The sequence below is a fragment of the Cebus imitator genome, unplaced genomic scaffold (assembly GCF_001604975.1).
Source record: "Cebus imitator isolate Cc_AM_T3 unplaced genomic scaffold, Cebus_imitator-1.0 Scaffold11, whole genome shotgun sequence".
NCBI classification, from domain to species: domain Eukaryota; kingdom Metazoa; phylum Chordata; class Mammalia; order Primates; family Cebidae; genus Cebus; species Cebus imitator.
Genome location: NW_016107326.1, coordinates 5,830,220 through 5,845,079, shown reverse-complemented (window position 1 = coordinate 5,845,079; position 14,860 = coordinate 5,830,220). Strand labels below are relative to the sequence as shown.

At 46.4% G+C, this 14,860-nt stretch overlaps 1 protein-coding gene across 2 annotated transcripts in view; it reads left to right on the top strand.

Moving 5' to 3' along the window:
• Positions 1-14,860, top strand: part of DUSP29 (dual specificity phosphatase 29) — a 38,234-nt gene that overhangs the window by 19,782 nt on the left and 3,592 nt on the right. For both annotated transcript variants that reach the window (XM_017549781.2, XM_017549773.2), the window contains one exon: positions 11,977-12,197. In XM_017549781.2, coding sequence (XP_017405270.1) covers positions 11,977-12,197 — 221 coding nt within the window. The remainder of the gene's footprint in view (positions 1-11,976; positions 12,198-14,860) is intronic.

Here is a 14,860-nt window from a genome sequence, read left to right as displayed (position 1 = left end):
AAAAAAAAAAAAAAAAAAAAAAAAAAAAAAAAAGATTAGCTATGATAATAAAAAAATGATAAATGTAAGAAAGATTGCTTTCAATATCCCAAAGCAGTCACCAGAGACCATTACTCCAAAGATACTCCTATTAATATTTTAGCATATTTCCTCCTAGACTCTCCGAATATTGCTTTTGGTTTTGGAAGTTGTTTTCATATAATTGTAACTATATTGATTATTCATTTTCTCTTATTTCTCACATAGCATCATTCATAAACATTTTCTATTATACACTTCTTATATATTTAATTATAATAGACATATGACAATATATCAGATGAATAGAAGAGCATTCATTTAACTACTTCCGTATTGTTGGACATATCAGTTATTTCCACGTTTTCACTTTTATAAACAACGCTGCAGTGGACATCTTTATGCATAATGCTTTTTCTATATTTACACTTATTTCTTTAGATCTGACCCTAGAAGTGGTACAACTGAGGAACGAGGGATTAAGATTTTAAAACTTAAACTGTCTGTGTCTTTATGCTCTTCCCTTTGCCTAAAATGTCTCCCTGTACCTCATGTCCAAGTCCAGATCCCATGCATTCTTCAAAGTCCACTCAAGTCACTTCTGCCATGAAACTAGCTTTCCCCAATCCCCATTGTGAGAAGTAAGCTTTTTCTCTGTATATTATATACTGTATTTACCTTTCCTATGGCTTATAATAATAATAGCTAAGTTGTATTGAATTCTTAGGTGTTAGGTGTCATGCTTTGTGCTAGGTGTCATTTAGACTCCACAACAACCCTGTAAAGGAGGAACCATTATTATTCCCATTTTACAAATGGACAAATCATAGCTCAGAGAGTTCATTCATTCAGTCGGTCAGCTAGTAAGCGTTTACTGGGCACCCTGTTTGGAGCTGCAGGAGAAGTAAGGAAGAAACTGAAGCTCAGAGAAATCAAGTGACTAGCCGAAGGTCTCACCACCAGAAAGGGGTAAAATTCATACTCAAACCCAGATCAAAACAAAAACAAAAACAAAGCATGGTCAGTCAGGTACAGAAGCTGTTTCAGAGATGAGGAGGGGAGAGCAAAGAGATATGTAGAAATGTAACAGGGAACAGAAATAGCAGTGAGTACTGGAGTGGAAGGAGCATAGGGTTTGAATCTTGGCTCTGCCGGTTACCAGTTGTGTGACCTTGGACAAATTATTTTACCTCTCTTCACCTTATGTGGCTACAGTGATAGGACTTATCTCACGGGGTGAAGATTAAATGAAATAAAACAAATGCTAGGGTAGTATCTGGCATGTAGTAAATGCTCAGTAAGTGCTTGATGCTATTGCGGATCTGAGAAAGATCACAGAAGACATGGATCCAGGTTTGACTTTGAAAGATGGGTAGGATTTCAAAGAAATTCCAGGCAGAGGAAGCAGGATGGGAAAAGCTACAGAGGTGAGGAAAACAGGGATTCATTGGGAATACAGGGGATAAATGTGATATACTTTCAGAGGGTCTGAGATTAAGCCAAATTCTACTGCTGTGTGGTCAGTTTCGACTGGCTATGCTAGTCTAACAGCTCACCCCAACAATGTGGCAGCCTGCACAGCAGTGGCTTATTCCTTACTCATACTGTGGTCCATGGTGGGCCAGCTCTGCTGCGCTCCCGGCCACTTTAGTCTAGGACCCAAGCTGACAGAGCAGCCCCTATCTGAGATCTTACTGGCCTTGCAGCAGAAAGAAAAGAGAGGCCTGGCAAACCATAAGCTGGTTTAGAAGTGACACATGCCATTTCTGCCCACATTTCATTGGCAAAAGCAAGTCTGTGCCAAAGCCTCATGTCAGTGGGGCAGCAAAGTATAACCAGCATTGCCAGAGGGGCTGCAAATGCTCTAACAACAATGCCATCTGCCACAGCCTCCTGGTCAGGTGCACTGGCTTTGGGCAGGTTCTTTTACCTTTTCCTCAACTTGAAGAATAGTTGGCAGGGGGCAGTGGCTCATGCCTGTAATTCTAACACTTTGGGAGGCCAAGGTAGGAGGATCGCTTGAAGTCACAAGTTTGAGACCAGCCTGGCCAACATGGCAAAACCCCATCTCTACTAAAAACACAAAAATTAGCTGGGTGTGGTGGCAGGCACCTGTAATTCCAGCTACTCAGGAGGCTGAGGTGGGAGAATTTCTTGAGCCTGGGAGGCAGAGATTGTAGTAAGCTGAGATCAAGCCACTGCAATTCAGCCTAGGGGACAGAGTGAAACTCCATCTAAAAACAAAAAAAAAAAAGTAATAGACAAATGCAAATATTATGGTTACTTAACAAAAAAGAGATCTGGAAAGGTAGGTCAGAGACAGCTCATGGAAGGGTGAATGCCGGCCAAGGGACTTCATTCAGAAAACCACTGAGTGTCTGAGCAGAACTGACATGTTCTAGTTAATAGAGTGTCAGACAATAAAATATGCTTGCCTTCTTGATGTTTGACCCTGAACTTGCTTCTTTCAACCAAGAAAATGGAAAACGTCACTGCCCTTTCAATTCAATCCAGCTCTGCCTAATCGAGCCCCAATACAAGCACATGCAGGTGTGTGAGACTTGCACCCCCAGCTGGGGGAGGGAGCCTCAAGTCAGCATGGCGGGATGCTTGTCCCTGATCTCAGCCCTGAGCTATGGGCTCCTTTCTGTGACACTCACTTAACAAGGTTAATGAGACTCACAGATGCTTATTGTCAGAGCAATTCACTCCACTGCTAATGTAGCCATACAAAGTTATAACCTGGGCGGTAAGCAGGCAAGGCTGCTTGTGTTTTTTGGTCTCTTTGCAGGGGGGGTTGCCCAAAGCAGCCAAAAGCTCCAAGCTGGTTCCTCATGCACAAAGCCTCAGTTTTAATTTGATTATTTATATTTTGGTTAGGTTTTTCCTTTCCCTAAAATCACCTAAGAGTTTTGAAAGCCAGTACCAAGGCTCTGGAAGTGAAGGAAGTCAGGACCCAGGAATAAGGATGCATGTCCTGGGATGCGCAAAGCTACCATCTATCCCTGGAGCCCAGGCCAGTGACTGTTGGGCCCTCAGCAGCGCTTACATACCTCTAAGACGAAGCTCACTCTTTCCCTGCTCCTTTTTTGGCGAGTGCCGGAGTGGCTAAGCATTTGCTCTGGAGCCACAATGTCTGGGCCATATACTGGTTTCTGTGTGGCCTTGGGAAAGTCACTCAAGCTTTGTGACTTTCAACTTCTTCACCAATAAAATGTGGATTCTATGCGTTAATGCACACAAAGCCCGTCTCACAGTGCCCAGTACATTCATCAAGTTTGAACTGTGACAAATCAGGCAGGTTCTGGAAATTGGACTCATAGTGTATGAGGAAGGTAAAGAACAGTCACTGTGCCTTGCCACCCAGGGTCCCCCATGCTAGGGGAAGAAGCCTTGGGACAGAAAACAACCCTGGGTCAGATTTCTCCCATGAGATTCCATCATGAGTGTTGGAAGGAGGGCAGAGTGTTGGAAGGAGGACCTGTCCTCCTAGGCCTTCTGGGAAGGTGACCTAAGGCCTAAGAAGGCAGACACATCAAAGTTTCAAAATTGCTAAAGCATTTCCTCAATCCCAGGTTAACCCAAGGGGATTTGCCAAGTGGGCTGCCTGGTAACTCCAAGTCCCCATTGCTCAGCAGCCCAGAGGAGGGGAAAGGTGGCCCTGCCACTGCAGTCTAATGAGGAAAGGCCACAGACAGGGGGGCAATGCGGAGGGTGCTCAGGCTGCCGCCTCAGCAGGTCAAAGGAGTTGGGCCTGGCTGGCCACCTTGCAGATATTCCTGGGGTTTGGGGGAAGAATTCTTCACTCAAGGTGCTGCCACCCACACACCACTCGTTCTTCTAACTTGATAGGGGTCTGAATCTGCCATAAGTGGAACTGCAGGCTCAGCGTTGGGTGAAGGGCTCAAGCATGACTTGGCACAGCATCCCAGTCCCCATTGTGTACTGCCATCAACTATGTGTGGCCTTCGGCAAAGCATTTTATTGTTCTGGGACTTAGTTTCTTTCTTTCTTTTTTTTTTTTGAGATGGAGTCTTGCTTTGTTGCCCAAGCTGGAGTGCAGTGACACAATCTCGGCTCACTGCAACCTCTGCCTCCCAGGTTCAAGCAATTCTTCTGCCTCAGACTCCCGAGTAGCTGGGATTACAGGCATGTACTACCACATCTGGTTAATTTTTGGTATTTGTAGTAGAGACAGGGTTTCACCATGTTAGTTAGAATGGTCTCAATCTCCTGACCTCGTGATCCACCCGCCTTGGCCTCCTGAAGTGCTGGTATTACAGGTGTGAGCCATTGCACTCGCCCAGGACTCAGTTTCTTTATTTAGAAAATAAAGGATGATTTCAAAGGTTCCTTTCTAGCTCTAAAATAAAATTATTTAAGAAATGGTCTATTAAATGAATTAGGCTTTATTAGGTTCAAGCACATACTTGTTTTATTACTTTTAAGTCATTCAAATTAGATTCAAATTAGGTTAACCAAGTGTTGCCCTCCAGAGAGCCAGGGACTGGCGTCAATGATGAGATAAGAATAATTCATCACCTCTTATCAATCAGCAGTCCCTAAATGGGTGCTTCAAAAATGCTTGAGTATGCTCGAAAGCACTAAGTTTCTGTAATTTAAATATTCTCACTTTAATCTTGTTCACATCTTTCATTTGCTTAGCAAAATCTTTTTTCAGTCCTTTTTTTCCCTATAGTCAGCAGGAGGGGAAATATCCTGGCTACTGTCAAAGTGATTGCAAATTCCTAGGCAGGGCAGCCTCTAGTGATAAGGCTTGGCTCAAACAGGATAATCGAGAAATCTCTCTTCCCTCTCCACAATGTGGGTGTCGGAGAGCCAGTGCCAGGGTGTGGTTAAACTCTTCTGCTGCTCATGAAATGGTGGGGGCCCTCAGGAGCTCCTTGATTTTCTGTAAACTACAGTGGCCTCCAAGGTCCGACATTTGGGGTCAGATTCCTGCCAAGGCCTGAGGCCTCCCCCACCCTGTCCCCGGCTTTCCAGGGGACTCTCTGTCTTGTCCTTTCTGCTTTTCTGCTTCTGACCAGACCCACAGCCTCAGAAGCCAGAGGGATCTCCAGGGCTGGCCTGGCGTTGAAAGCCTGGGAAGTGAGGTGAAGGCAAGTCAGTAAGCTGAGACAGTTCCTTCTCCTTGAAAATGAGGAACTAATTCCACCTTAAGGACCGAGCAGGGATAAAATTAACCTGCTTTCTTCGAGGTGTGGTTGGTGTGACTAGTTTAGGATGCAGCAAAACAGTCAAGGTTGCCAATTTAACATGCTGGGCGTTACCTGAAATAACTAGAAATTCCAACTACTGAAGGCGACCGAAGCATAGCTGGGCAGCAGTCATGGGCAAGACAGCTGGGGAGAGATGCCTAAGGCCCTGGCCTGGCCCGGCCTTCTCATGGCCAGAATGCGGCTTAGCGGTCACAGCCTCAAGCAACATCAACCGTCTCCTTGCACGGTTAGACAAATGCCGAGTTCAACCACTCACACGACATCATTTCTCAAAACCAGGCCTCCTGGGTATTCTCTTCTTTTCACCTCTATCCTTGGAGGACTAGAGTTTGGGAGAGGAGGAGATTTCTAGCAGTAGTTAAAAACCCTTAGGCCACTGTATGCCTCTACAATGGTCTCTCCTGAGAACTAAGGAAATAACAATACAAATCATGCTATACATTTACATAGCAAATGAATATATGACTTGTCGATTACTGAAAGTGTATAAAAAGTAAGGGGTCACTAAGCAAAAATTTCACAATATTTATGTTCTCAGTTATGATGTAATGCACACTTTAGAAAATTTGGAAAACACAGAAACACAAAAAGAAAATGTAAATTACCTATAATGCAATTACCATATTTTGTCATGGAATACCACATTCTGACATACATCTTTCTACTGCCTTTTGCCCCTGAAGTCATATCTTAACCTCTCAAAGAAGCTTCAATATGGGATCATTAAACTTCACAAGACTCTCACAAGGACAGTACTGCCAGACTTCTGTTTGCCAACAGGCTATAATCGGTAGCGTTCAGCAAACAAAGAAAACGGAGGCGGTAGGCCAGCAGTTCTCCGTTGCTGCGTCAGTTTCAGTGGTCAGCCCTGTTTTCTCAGGTGCCTCAGCACGGAGGAGCTCCACCAATAGCAAGTAACGAGAACACCCAAAACACTGGAAGGCCAGTACATTTCCGTTTCCCATCAGGTAAACTAACCAAAATCAGATGCCAGAATGTGCCCACTGTTTTAAAATCCACTTGCAAGGAATGGGCACAGCTGAGACTGCACGGTTAGCATGCCACTGGGTTTGGGAGACAGAGGTGGGTGGATCACCTGAAGTCAGGAATTTGAGACCAGCCTGGCCACCATGGTGAAACCCCATCTCTACTAAAAATAAAAAAAATTAGCTGGGTACCTGTAATCCCAGCTATTTGGGAGGCTGAGGCAAGACAATCACTTGAATCCAGGAGGCAGAGGTTTTAGTGAGCAGAGACCGCACCATTGCACTCCAGCCTGAGCAACAAGAGCAAACCTCTGTCTCAAAAACAACAAAAAAAAAAGAAAGACTGTATTGGAGAAGGTCAACATCAAGGCCAAACCCATGAAATAATGTGTGACCACCACAGTGTCACACCCATCTGAAAAAAATAAGGTGCCAGATGGCAAGGTACACAGCCTGTCGGCAAAAAGAAGTCCATAATCAGGTGTGGGAAATGTGCTGATTCTCCGCAGACATCATACTGTGGGGAACCTCCTCGACCATGAGGGGACTTCCTTTAATGCTCAATGTAGAGTCTGTGCAACGTGGGAGCAGTCTGCTGCCACCTGAAGGAAGCTGCGGGGGGTTTGTCCAGATATATGTATTCGTGGCTTGTGCCTCCTACCCTCTGTGCAAGACCACACACCTGGGAAAATGGGCTTTCTGGCAGAGGCTGAGGTATTTAGGCTGACAACAGGAGGGTGACAAGGGGTCTGAACAAGTGAAACGTCAGGAGCACTGCCCAAGGAGACTGCCTCATGGAGAGATAGCTTATCTGTCATTCCTCCAGGATGGGGCTTTGAAGCAAGCTTCCTGGGAACAACTCCAGAGGAGCTGGCAGGTGTCTGGGTCAGGCCAGAGGAGGCAGGGAGGGAAGGGCTTAGCTGAGGAAAATGGGCCATGCAAGAAGGAATACACTTCCTCAGCCCTCCTCTAGTCTGGAGTCAGAATCCAGAGCTAGGCTGTAAATTCACAGGAAGGGAGAAGGGTTCAAGAGAAGTGAGTCAGAACTGGGATATGACTGACAGTGTTCTTCAAAAACAAACTGTGTAGGCTGCGTGTGTTGGCTCACGCCTGTAATCCCAGCACTTTGGGAGGCCAAGGTGGGCAGATCACCTGAGGTCAGGAGTTCAAGACCAGCTTGACTACTAAAAGTACAAAAATTAGCTGAGCGTGGTTGTACACACCTGTAATCCCAGCTACTCGGGAGGCTGAGGCAGGAGAACTGCTTGAACCCGGGAGGTCGAGGTTGCAGTGAGCTGAGATTGCGCCTCCACTCCAGCCTGGAGGACAAAGTGAGACTCCATCTCAAAAAAAAAAAAAAAAAGTAAACTGCATGATTCNAAAAAAAAAAAAAAAAAGTAAACTGCATGATTCCAATGGACTGGGCAACGTCAAAAAAATGTAAAAAAAATAGAAGGTAAATTGCATGAGTCCAACAACAAATGTGTGAACAATGTCCAACCTCATTGCTAAAATGAATCAGTGAAAATGAGACACCATTAATTTTTTTTTGCCTATGAAATTAGAGAATAAAAATCAAACTCCAACTTTTCTGTAGGGTAATTTAGTAACAAGTATCAAACGTATTTTAAAATGGCCATATCTGTTGACTCAACAATTTCACCTGTAAAAATGTCTCCTATGGATATAATCAGAGAAGTGCCCAAAGAAACAGCAAAATGCTTGGTAAGAAAAAATTGGGATTTACCTATATAATGAAATAGCATGCAGTTATTGAAGTTATATGTTGCTATAGGAAGATGCTTACAATATGCCACCACATCAAAGGTTTTGAAACTTTATCATATTGTACCAAAAAAAAAAGCAACTCTCTATAAAATATACAAATCTATACCTAGAAAAACAATGGGAGGATCTTACATCAAAAGCCAACAAGAACCTTTAACTCTAGGGGAGCAGAAATACAGGCGATTTTTTTGGAGTGGAGGGTATGTTTTCTACATTCTACATAGAGCTGTGTTATTTTTGTTGTGAGATGACACATTATTTAAAATTTTAATAGACGATCACATCTAGGATTGCCCCTAACCAGTAACTAAAGCTCCTGTGTCATCTAGATTCTGGAAGTAAATTCCTAAATCTGTTTTTCTTTCTGAAGTCTTTTCTCCCTCAGCAGAGGCATTAATGTGGACCCAGGAGTGGGGCACACAGCCCTTTCTCCATGCCCATCACCTCAAAATGCCTCTGTGTTTGTTAGTCTCTTTTCAACATATGTGAGCAGATAATGTATCTGGCCCTGAAATTTAAAAACAAAACCAAAACGGTATAGTGCCAGACATCACTCTCTGAGCCTGTCCCACTCCCAGTAATCACTGAGCTGGGTGTCTATCCCAGCTGGGGATTGGACGGTGGGTGTCTGTGATGATGGCTCTGCCTCCCCCACAGCATCTGTGTAAGAGGCATTCCATTTATTTGCAGATTCCCATTCTGCTGTGGATGCTCTTTCAAGCCCTCAACTGAACTCTGAGTAAACCAAACTGGGGGAAGTCCCCCGAATGATGTGTGAGGATATCAACTCCCCTTCCCGGCCCAGGTAGCCAAGACCCTGAAAACTTGTGGCAGGCCTCAAATACCCACCAGGTCTTGGGGTCCTTGTGAGCCCCTTTCTCTCCTTCAGGCACAGCCAATGGCAGCCTCTTGCGGTGGATATGGAGGTGTCAGGCAATGAGACTTGTTGCATATCTACCCCCTTGCCCAAAAGTGGCAAAGTGCAAATTGTAATTCATTCAAACTGCCATTTGATTATGTTGAAAGCCAGTTACTGAACCCAGAGAGAACAGTCTTCATGGTGGGTAGGAACTTCCTGTCAAGGAGAGTTATTTTTAATTTTTCCACTGAGCTCAACCTCAAAGTGAGGTTGATTGCTACTCAGCAAGATGGACCACATTAGTGGTGGCTTTAATCGGGATCAGATCTACGTCCCCAGAGCATAATGTTTGTTGTATACATGCTTTGGGACAACAGGAAAAATGAAAAGCAGACCTTTCTGAGGAAAAATTGAAAGCCCAATGTGTTCCACAGTCAGAATGTCTGCAGCAAGAGCCAAGTGGAGGTGTGCTCAGTGGGACTCCCCGCCTCCCCATGCCACAGTTCCAATGGGCTGTTTGCAAATGTTTCCAAATGCTCAATCCCTTTCCCAAACACTGGACACCACCATGGTTCTCATGGCAAATAAAAAGCTCCAGGAAATCAGTGAAAGATAAGTGTGCCCTTGGCTGAGGGGCCATGGCACGTATTTCTGGTGTGAGGCTCCTCCTGGCCCAGGGTGTTGGTCCCTGCTAGCATCCAACACGGTCACTTCTGTCCATATCCTTTTACCAGTGGCCTTGAGAGGAGCCTTTGGCTGGAGCACAATGGCACTTTTACCCTTTTACTGGTATGGCTCCAGACCCTTGTCACATCTTACCTGAGCTGATGTACTGGTCTTTGTGTTATTGAGGGAGATGTCTTCTTAAACCCAGGTTGGATCACGTCTCTTTAAACACCCTCTAAAGCTCTCCTTGACTCCCAGACACAGATCCTGGCATCCACGATCTGTTCCCACACATCAGCCGGACTGATTTTTCTTTTCCTTTTTTTTTTTTTAAACAGAGTCTCACTCTGCTGCCAAGACTGAGTGCAGTGGTGCGATCACAGCTCAAGGCAGCCTGGACTTCCCTAAGCTTAGGTGATTCTCCCACTTCAGCCTCCCCAGTAGCTGGGACTACAGGCACCTGCCAGCACACCTGGCTAATATTTTTCTTCATATTTTGTAGAGATGGGGTTTCATGATGTTGGCCAGGCTGGTCTTGAACTCCTGGGCTCAGGCCACCCTCCCACCTAGGCCTCCTCAAAGTGCCAGGTTTATAGGTGTGAGCCAGCTTGTCCAGCCAGATTGATCTTTAAAAAAGTAAAGAATGCTTACTCCTCCCTTAAAATCCTCTAGCAGACTTCCACCACACTACAATAATACTCAAACTCCTTCCTATGGCCTGCAGGGCCCACCACGATCCAGCCCCTCCTTCCTTTCTAAACTCCTGTACCGCTATTCCCCTTGCTACTTCAGCCACACTGGCTTCCTTTCTGTTCTCAGCACTTGTTCCCTTCGCCTGGATGAAACACTTTTTTTCCAACTCTTCCTCAGCCTTCTCATCCCTGTCTTGGCTTAAACCCCACCTCCCCATAGTGGCCTTTCTTGATCACCTTGCCTGAAGCAGGACCACAGTCATTCTGTAGCATGTCATAAAGTTTTAGGTCCTTGGGATAGCTCTCACTGCTATCTGAAATTATCTGTATGCGTTGTTTATTTCCTACCCGCATTAGTATCTGACCTTCCTGAGGGACCTTGACTAACGTGTTCACGTTTGTTTTTTTAAGACACAGTTTCACTCTGTCGCCCAGGCTGGAGTACAGTGGTGCCATCTTGGCTTACCACAACCTCCACCTCTGGGGTTCAAGCGATTCTTGTGTCAGCCTCTCGAGCAGCTGGGACTGCAGGCATGTGCCCCAAGCCCAGCCAATTTTTTTTTTGTATTATTAGTAGAGACAGGGTTTTGCCATGTTGATCAGGCTGGTCTTGAACTCCTGACCTCAAATGATTTGCCTGCTTCGGCCTCCCAAAGTGCTGGGATTACAGGTGTGAGCCATTGCGTTTGGTCCCTGTTCACTTATTTACCATCAGCACCCAGCACAGTGCCTGGCACACAATAGACTTCAAATCTGGGGATGGAGAATTGATTACAGGAAATAGTGAAGGCTTTCTGAAAGGCCTTCGTTGTCTCTATCTCCATACCTTAGGCGGTGCTGTTTCCTTGGCTTGGCCCTGGCTTGCCTCCTTGTTCCCCTCCATTACCAAAGTTGACACTTGTAGTGACACACACCCTTCCCTGCCCAGCCCTGCAGGCAGGAAGAACCCGTGTTTCCTCTGGCAGCCCAGCTCCAGCCCAGCCCCACCATGCTGCCCTGTGGTCGAGTTATGTTCAGAACCATCTACTTCGAGAGGACTTTACCGTTCCTGGAAATTCTTGCCTAGAAAGATAAAGCTGTAGCCCATTAAATAACTTCACTGCTGGCTTCAAGAACCTCCCTGCAATTCAAACAATAGCTCAAAAAGCCATCCTTCTCAGAACAATGCTCTGCCCAACTGGGCAACAGCTCCCCAAAGCAACACTTTCCCGTTCACATCGTGCCAATGTGAATTTGTGAACTTTGCCCAATCCCAATCCAATCCTCTCATGGAAGGCCTTGCTTTAAACCATTCAGTTGAGCCTCCATCTCCAAACCCTGAAAACATCCAGCAGGTTCAGAGGAGAGGCTGGGTGAAGGCAGCCCCAATGAACAGTTTATTCTGGAAGGCTCTCGGGCGATTTGGCAGGTCCAGACCTGCGACCACCACAGAGTGCAGCACCAGGCTCCGCTGTGTCTAGTGAATGATGAAAGAATGAATGGGCGAACGAATAGCTCAGCCCACCTACCCCAGCCTCTACCCTTTCCTTTCTTGAAACAGTCGAGCCAGAATCATAAAGCAGCAGGTGGCCTAGGGGACCGGGTAAGAACAGAGCTTTGGGGCTTCATTTGCAATGATTCGTCCTTATTCTGGGAACTGGAATCCACGGCAGAAAGCGTGGGCAGCCCGTTTCCCAGACCCCGGGCAAGGTGCAGCGTGCCCACCGACCTCTCTCCCCCGCACTCAGGGCAACGGCGCTGGACCGCTACGGGCTGCAGAAGGCTGGTTTCACGCACGTGCTGAATGCGGCCCACGGCCGCTGGAACGTGGACACCGGGCCCGACTACTACCACGACATGGACATCCAGTACCACGGTGTGGAGGCCGAAGACCTGCCCACCTTCGACCTCAGTGTCTTCTTCTACCCGGCGGCCGCCTTCATCGACAGAGCGCTGCGAGACGACCACAGTAAGAGACGCCCCATCCGCCCCGTTCCGCCCCGCCCCCAGACTAGGCCCCGTCCCTCCCACGGTCCGCCTAGGCCCCGCCCCTAGCCCAAGGTCTCTCCGCCTGAGGCCCAGGCCGGAAGCGGGATCTGCGCATGCGAAAAATGTGTCTGTCGCGAAGCCAGGCCACTGGGGCTGCTAGCGGCCGACGGTAATGCCTCTCCATGGAGAGACTTTAAATTCTCCTGCCCACCAACCTAGTTCACCAGTCCACCCTCTAGCAACTGAAACGAGTCATCACCACAAGGTAAAATTTGCCTCATAGTATTTGAAGTTAACTGAAAACATATTTGACGTTTGAAAAAAAAACAACAAAGACTGCAACAACCTAATCCTTCAGTTTCTGTTCAGTGCACTCACTTGCCATTACTATATTTCCAAGACCCTGGAAGCTGTGAAGGTTTAAGGACCTGCACCACCAAGCGTGCTGCTGGTGGCTTCAGGCCTTGATTGCAGCTCTGGGGAATGGAAATTGGGAGGGTGTAAAGGAAAGGCCTTTTTGTCGGAGTCTTTGCTAAAGAACATTTGCCATACTTCAAGAGGCGCTCGGCCTCAAAGCTGGGACGCCGCCGGAGACACTAATTGTGCCTGGGCCCCAACTCAGCTGGTAAACAAGGGATTCAAAACACTCAGGGAGCGGGAATCCATGGAGAGACTTTAAATTCCCCTTCCTGCCAACCAAGTTCACAGCCCACTCTCTAGCCATCATGTCCCCAATTACACTCAGCCTAGCGAGGCCTCCAGTAGAAAGCTGACAAGCTGTATTTGAGGTATAATTTGGGTTTTGCACCTCCAGTGTCCAAGTTTTTCCAGCGTTAATTATCCATCTTTTAAATCACAGTGCTAGTCTTTGTGCTCGGAATGCACTGTTGGCCACCCTAATCCAGCAAAAGCTACAAGGCTATTTTGGAGAGAAGGGCACAGCTTAGGTACCCATTGGGGGTAAGACAATATACAGTTATTGCTGCAGGGTGTACTTCAGTGGCATTCCACAGAGGCCAGAGGGACTTCAGCTCCCTAATCTGTGCTCTGACTTCAGCCCAATGTGTCACACAGCCCTTTGTGGGGCCGTCACATAATTCAGGGTATCCAGTTACTGAAAGCCTTTCTTGCCACAAGAGGTTGTGACGACAAGGCTCAGTGACTGACCAAACTGTCAGCGGCAGGAACTTGCAAACTGGGACTGGGCCTAGGCCAGGTCTGCTGGACGGTATCAGACCTTAATGGGCATCCTGAGGTGGTCCTGACCCCACAGCCAGCCATAGCCACCAACAATATGTCATTATTTTGGCTCAGAAAGCAATGTCACAATGAAAAAAACCCCTAGAGCTAACATGCTTGTATTGGAAGATGCCTCATTTCCAAGCCTTCCTTTTATGAGTCTATTTTTGAACTGTCTTTTGTGCTGTGTACATTCTGAGTTTCCAAGCAGGATCAAAAAAGCAACTGAGCTGAGTCATCACCACAAGGTAAAATTTGCCTCATAGTATTTGATGTTAACTGAAAACATATTTGACATGAAAAAAACACTGCAGCAACCTAATCTTTCAGTTTCTGTTTAATGCACTCACTTGCCATTACTATATTTTAGACCTTACCCTTCATGGAAGGGGCCTGGCAGGCTTCGGAAAAGACATGGCTGGGTTTAAATTTCTGTCGCACAATTTACTAACAATGTGATTTCTTTGAGCCTTGGTTTCTCCATCCGGTGATAAAAATGTTTACCTTCAGAGGTTCTAATGAGGATCAGCAGTAACACACATAAAGCACTTAGCACAGAACCTGGCAGACAGCAGGCTCTCGGATGTTTTTGATAAAGTGTGGTCATATACCGTGAAGAATATAATCACGCCAGCATGTGCACATCATCATCATAAAGTTTCCAATCTCAAAAAAAAAAATACATTCCAACTTTGAACTGTAAGATATACTCACATGAAAGCTTGTTTTAGGTTCCTGGCACTCCGTTTTAGAGTCTGCCCCCACTGCCAAATCCAGAAAGAATCAGGCTCTCATGTAGAAGCTTAGCCTAGGCAGATGACAGAACATCATGAGGAGGTGTCAGGCTGCTGTGGGTCGTGACTGTTAGACAAGGTGGCACCTAGCAAACGAAGGGCCAAGGGAAGAGAGTATATACTCAGATCAGAGACTATGAGGGGGATAGAATGAATGGATGGGGCTGCTGGGACTTGACTGGATGGCTAGGGATGGGGAGCAGGACATGACCCCATGGGAGATGGCAGGCTGGGCTCTGCTGTCAACGCTTTTGTACCGGCTGAAGACTTCCTCAAGTCAGGGTTCAAATGCCTAATGTGCAGAAGCATGCAGAGTGTAAACAAATACAGCTGGCTGCATGTACAGCAGGGGGATGTGGGTAGGGGGTGCTTGTGGCTAAGCAGAGAGCCCTGTATCCCCTTCAGAGGGGCACCTGCCACTCAGCCTCAGCCAATGCTTGTCTTCTGAGAGTCAGTGCAAATGTGGGAGATCTGGCTTTTCAGAAGTCTCCAATCTGGATTTTACTATAAAATCGCTCAATTTTTAGGTCTTGGCAACAGATTAAAATTTCTTGAAATGCTACAAAGAACAAACTAAAGCAACCCAATGGCCATCAGGTTGTAACCTGTG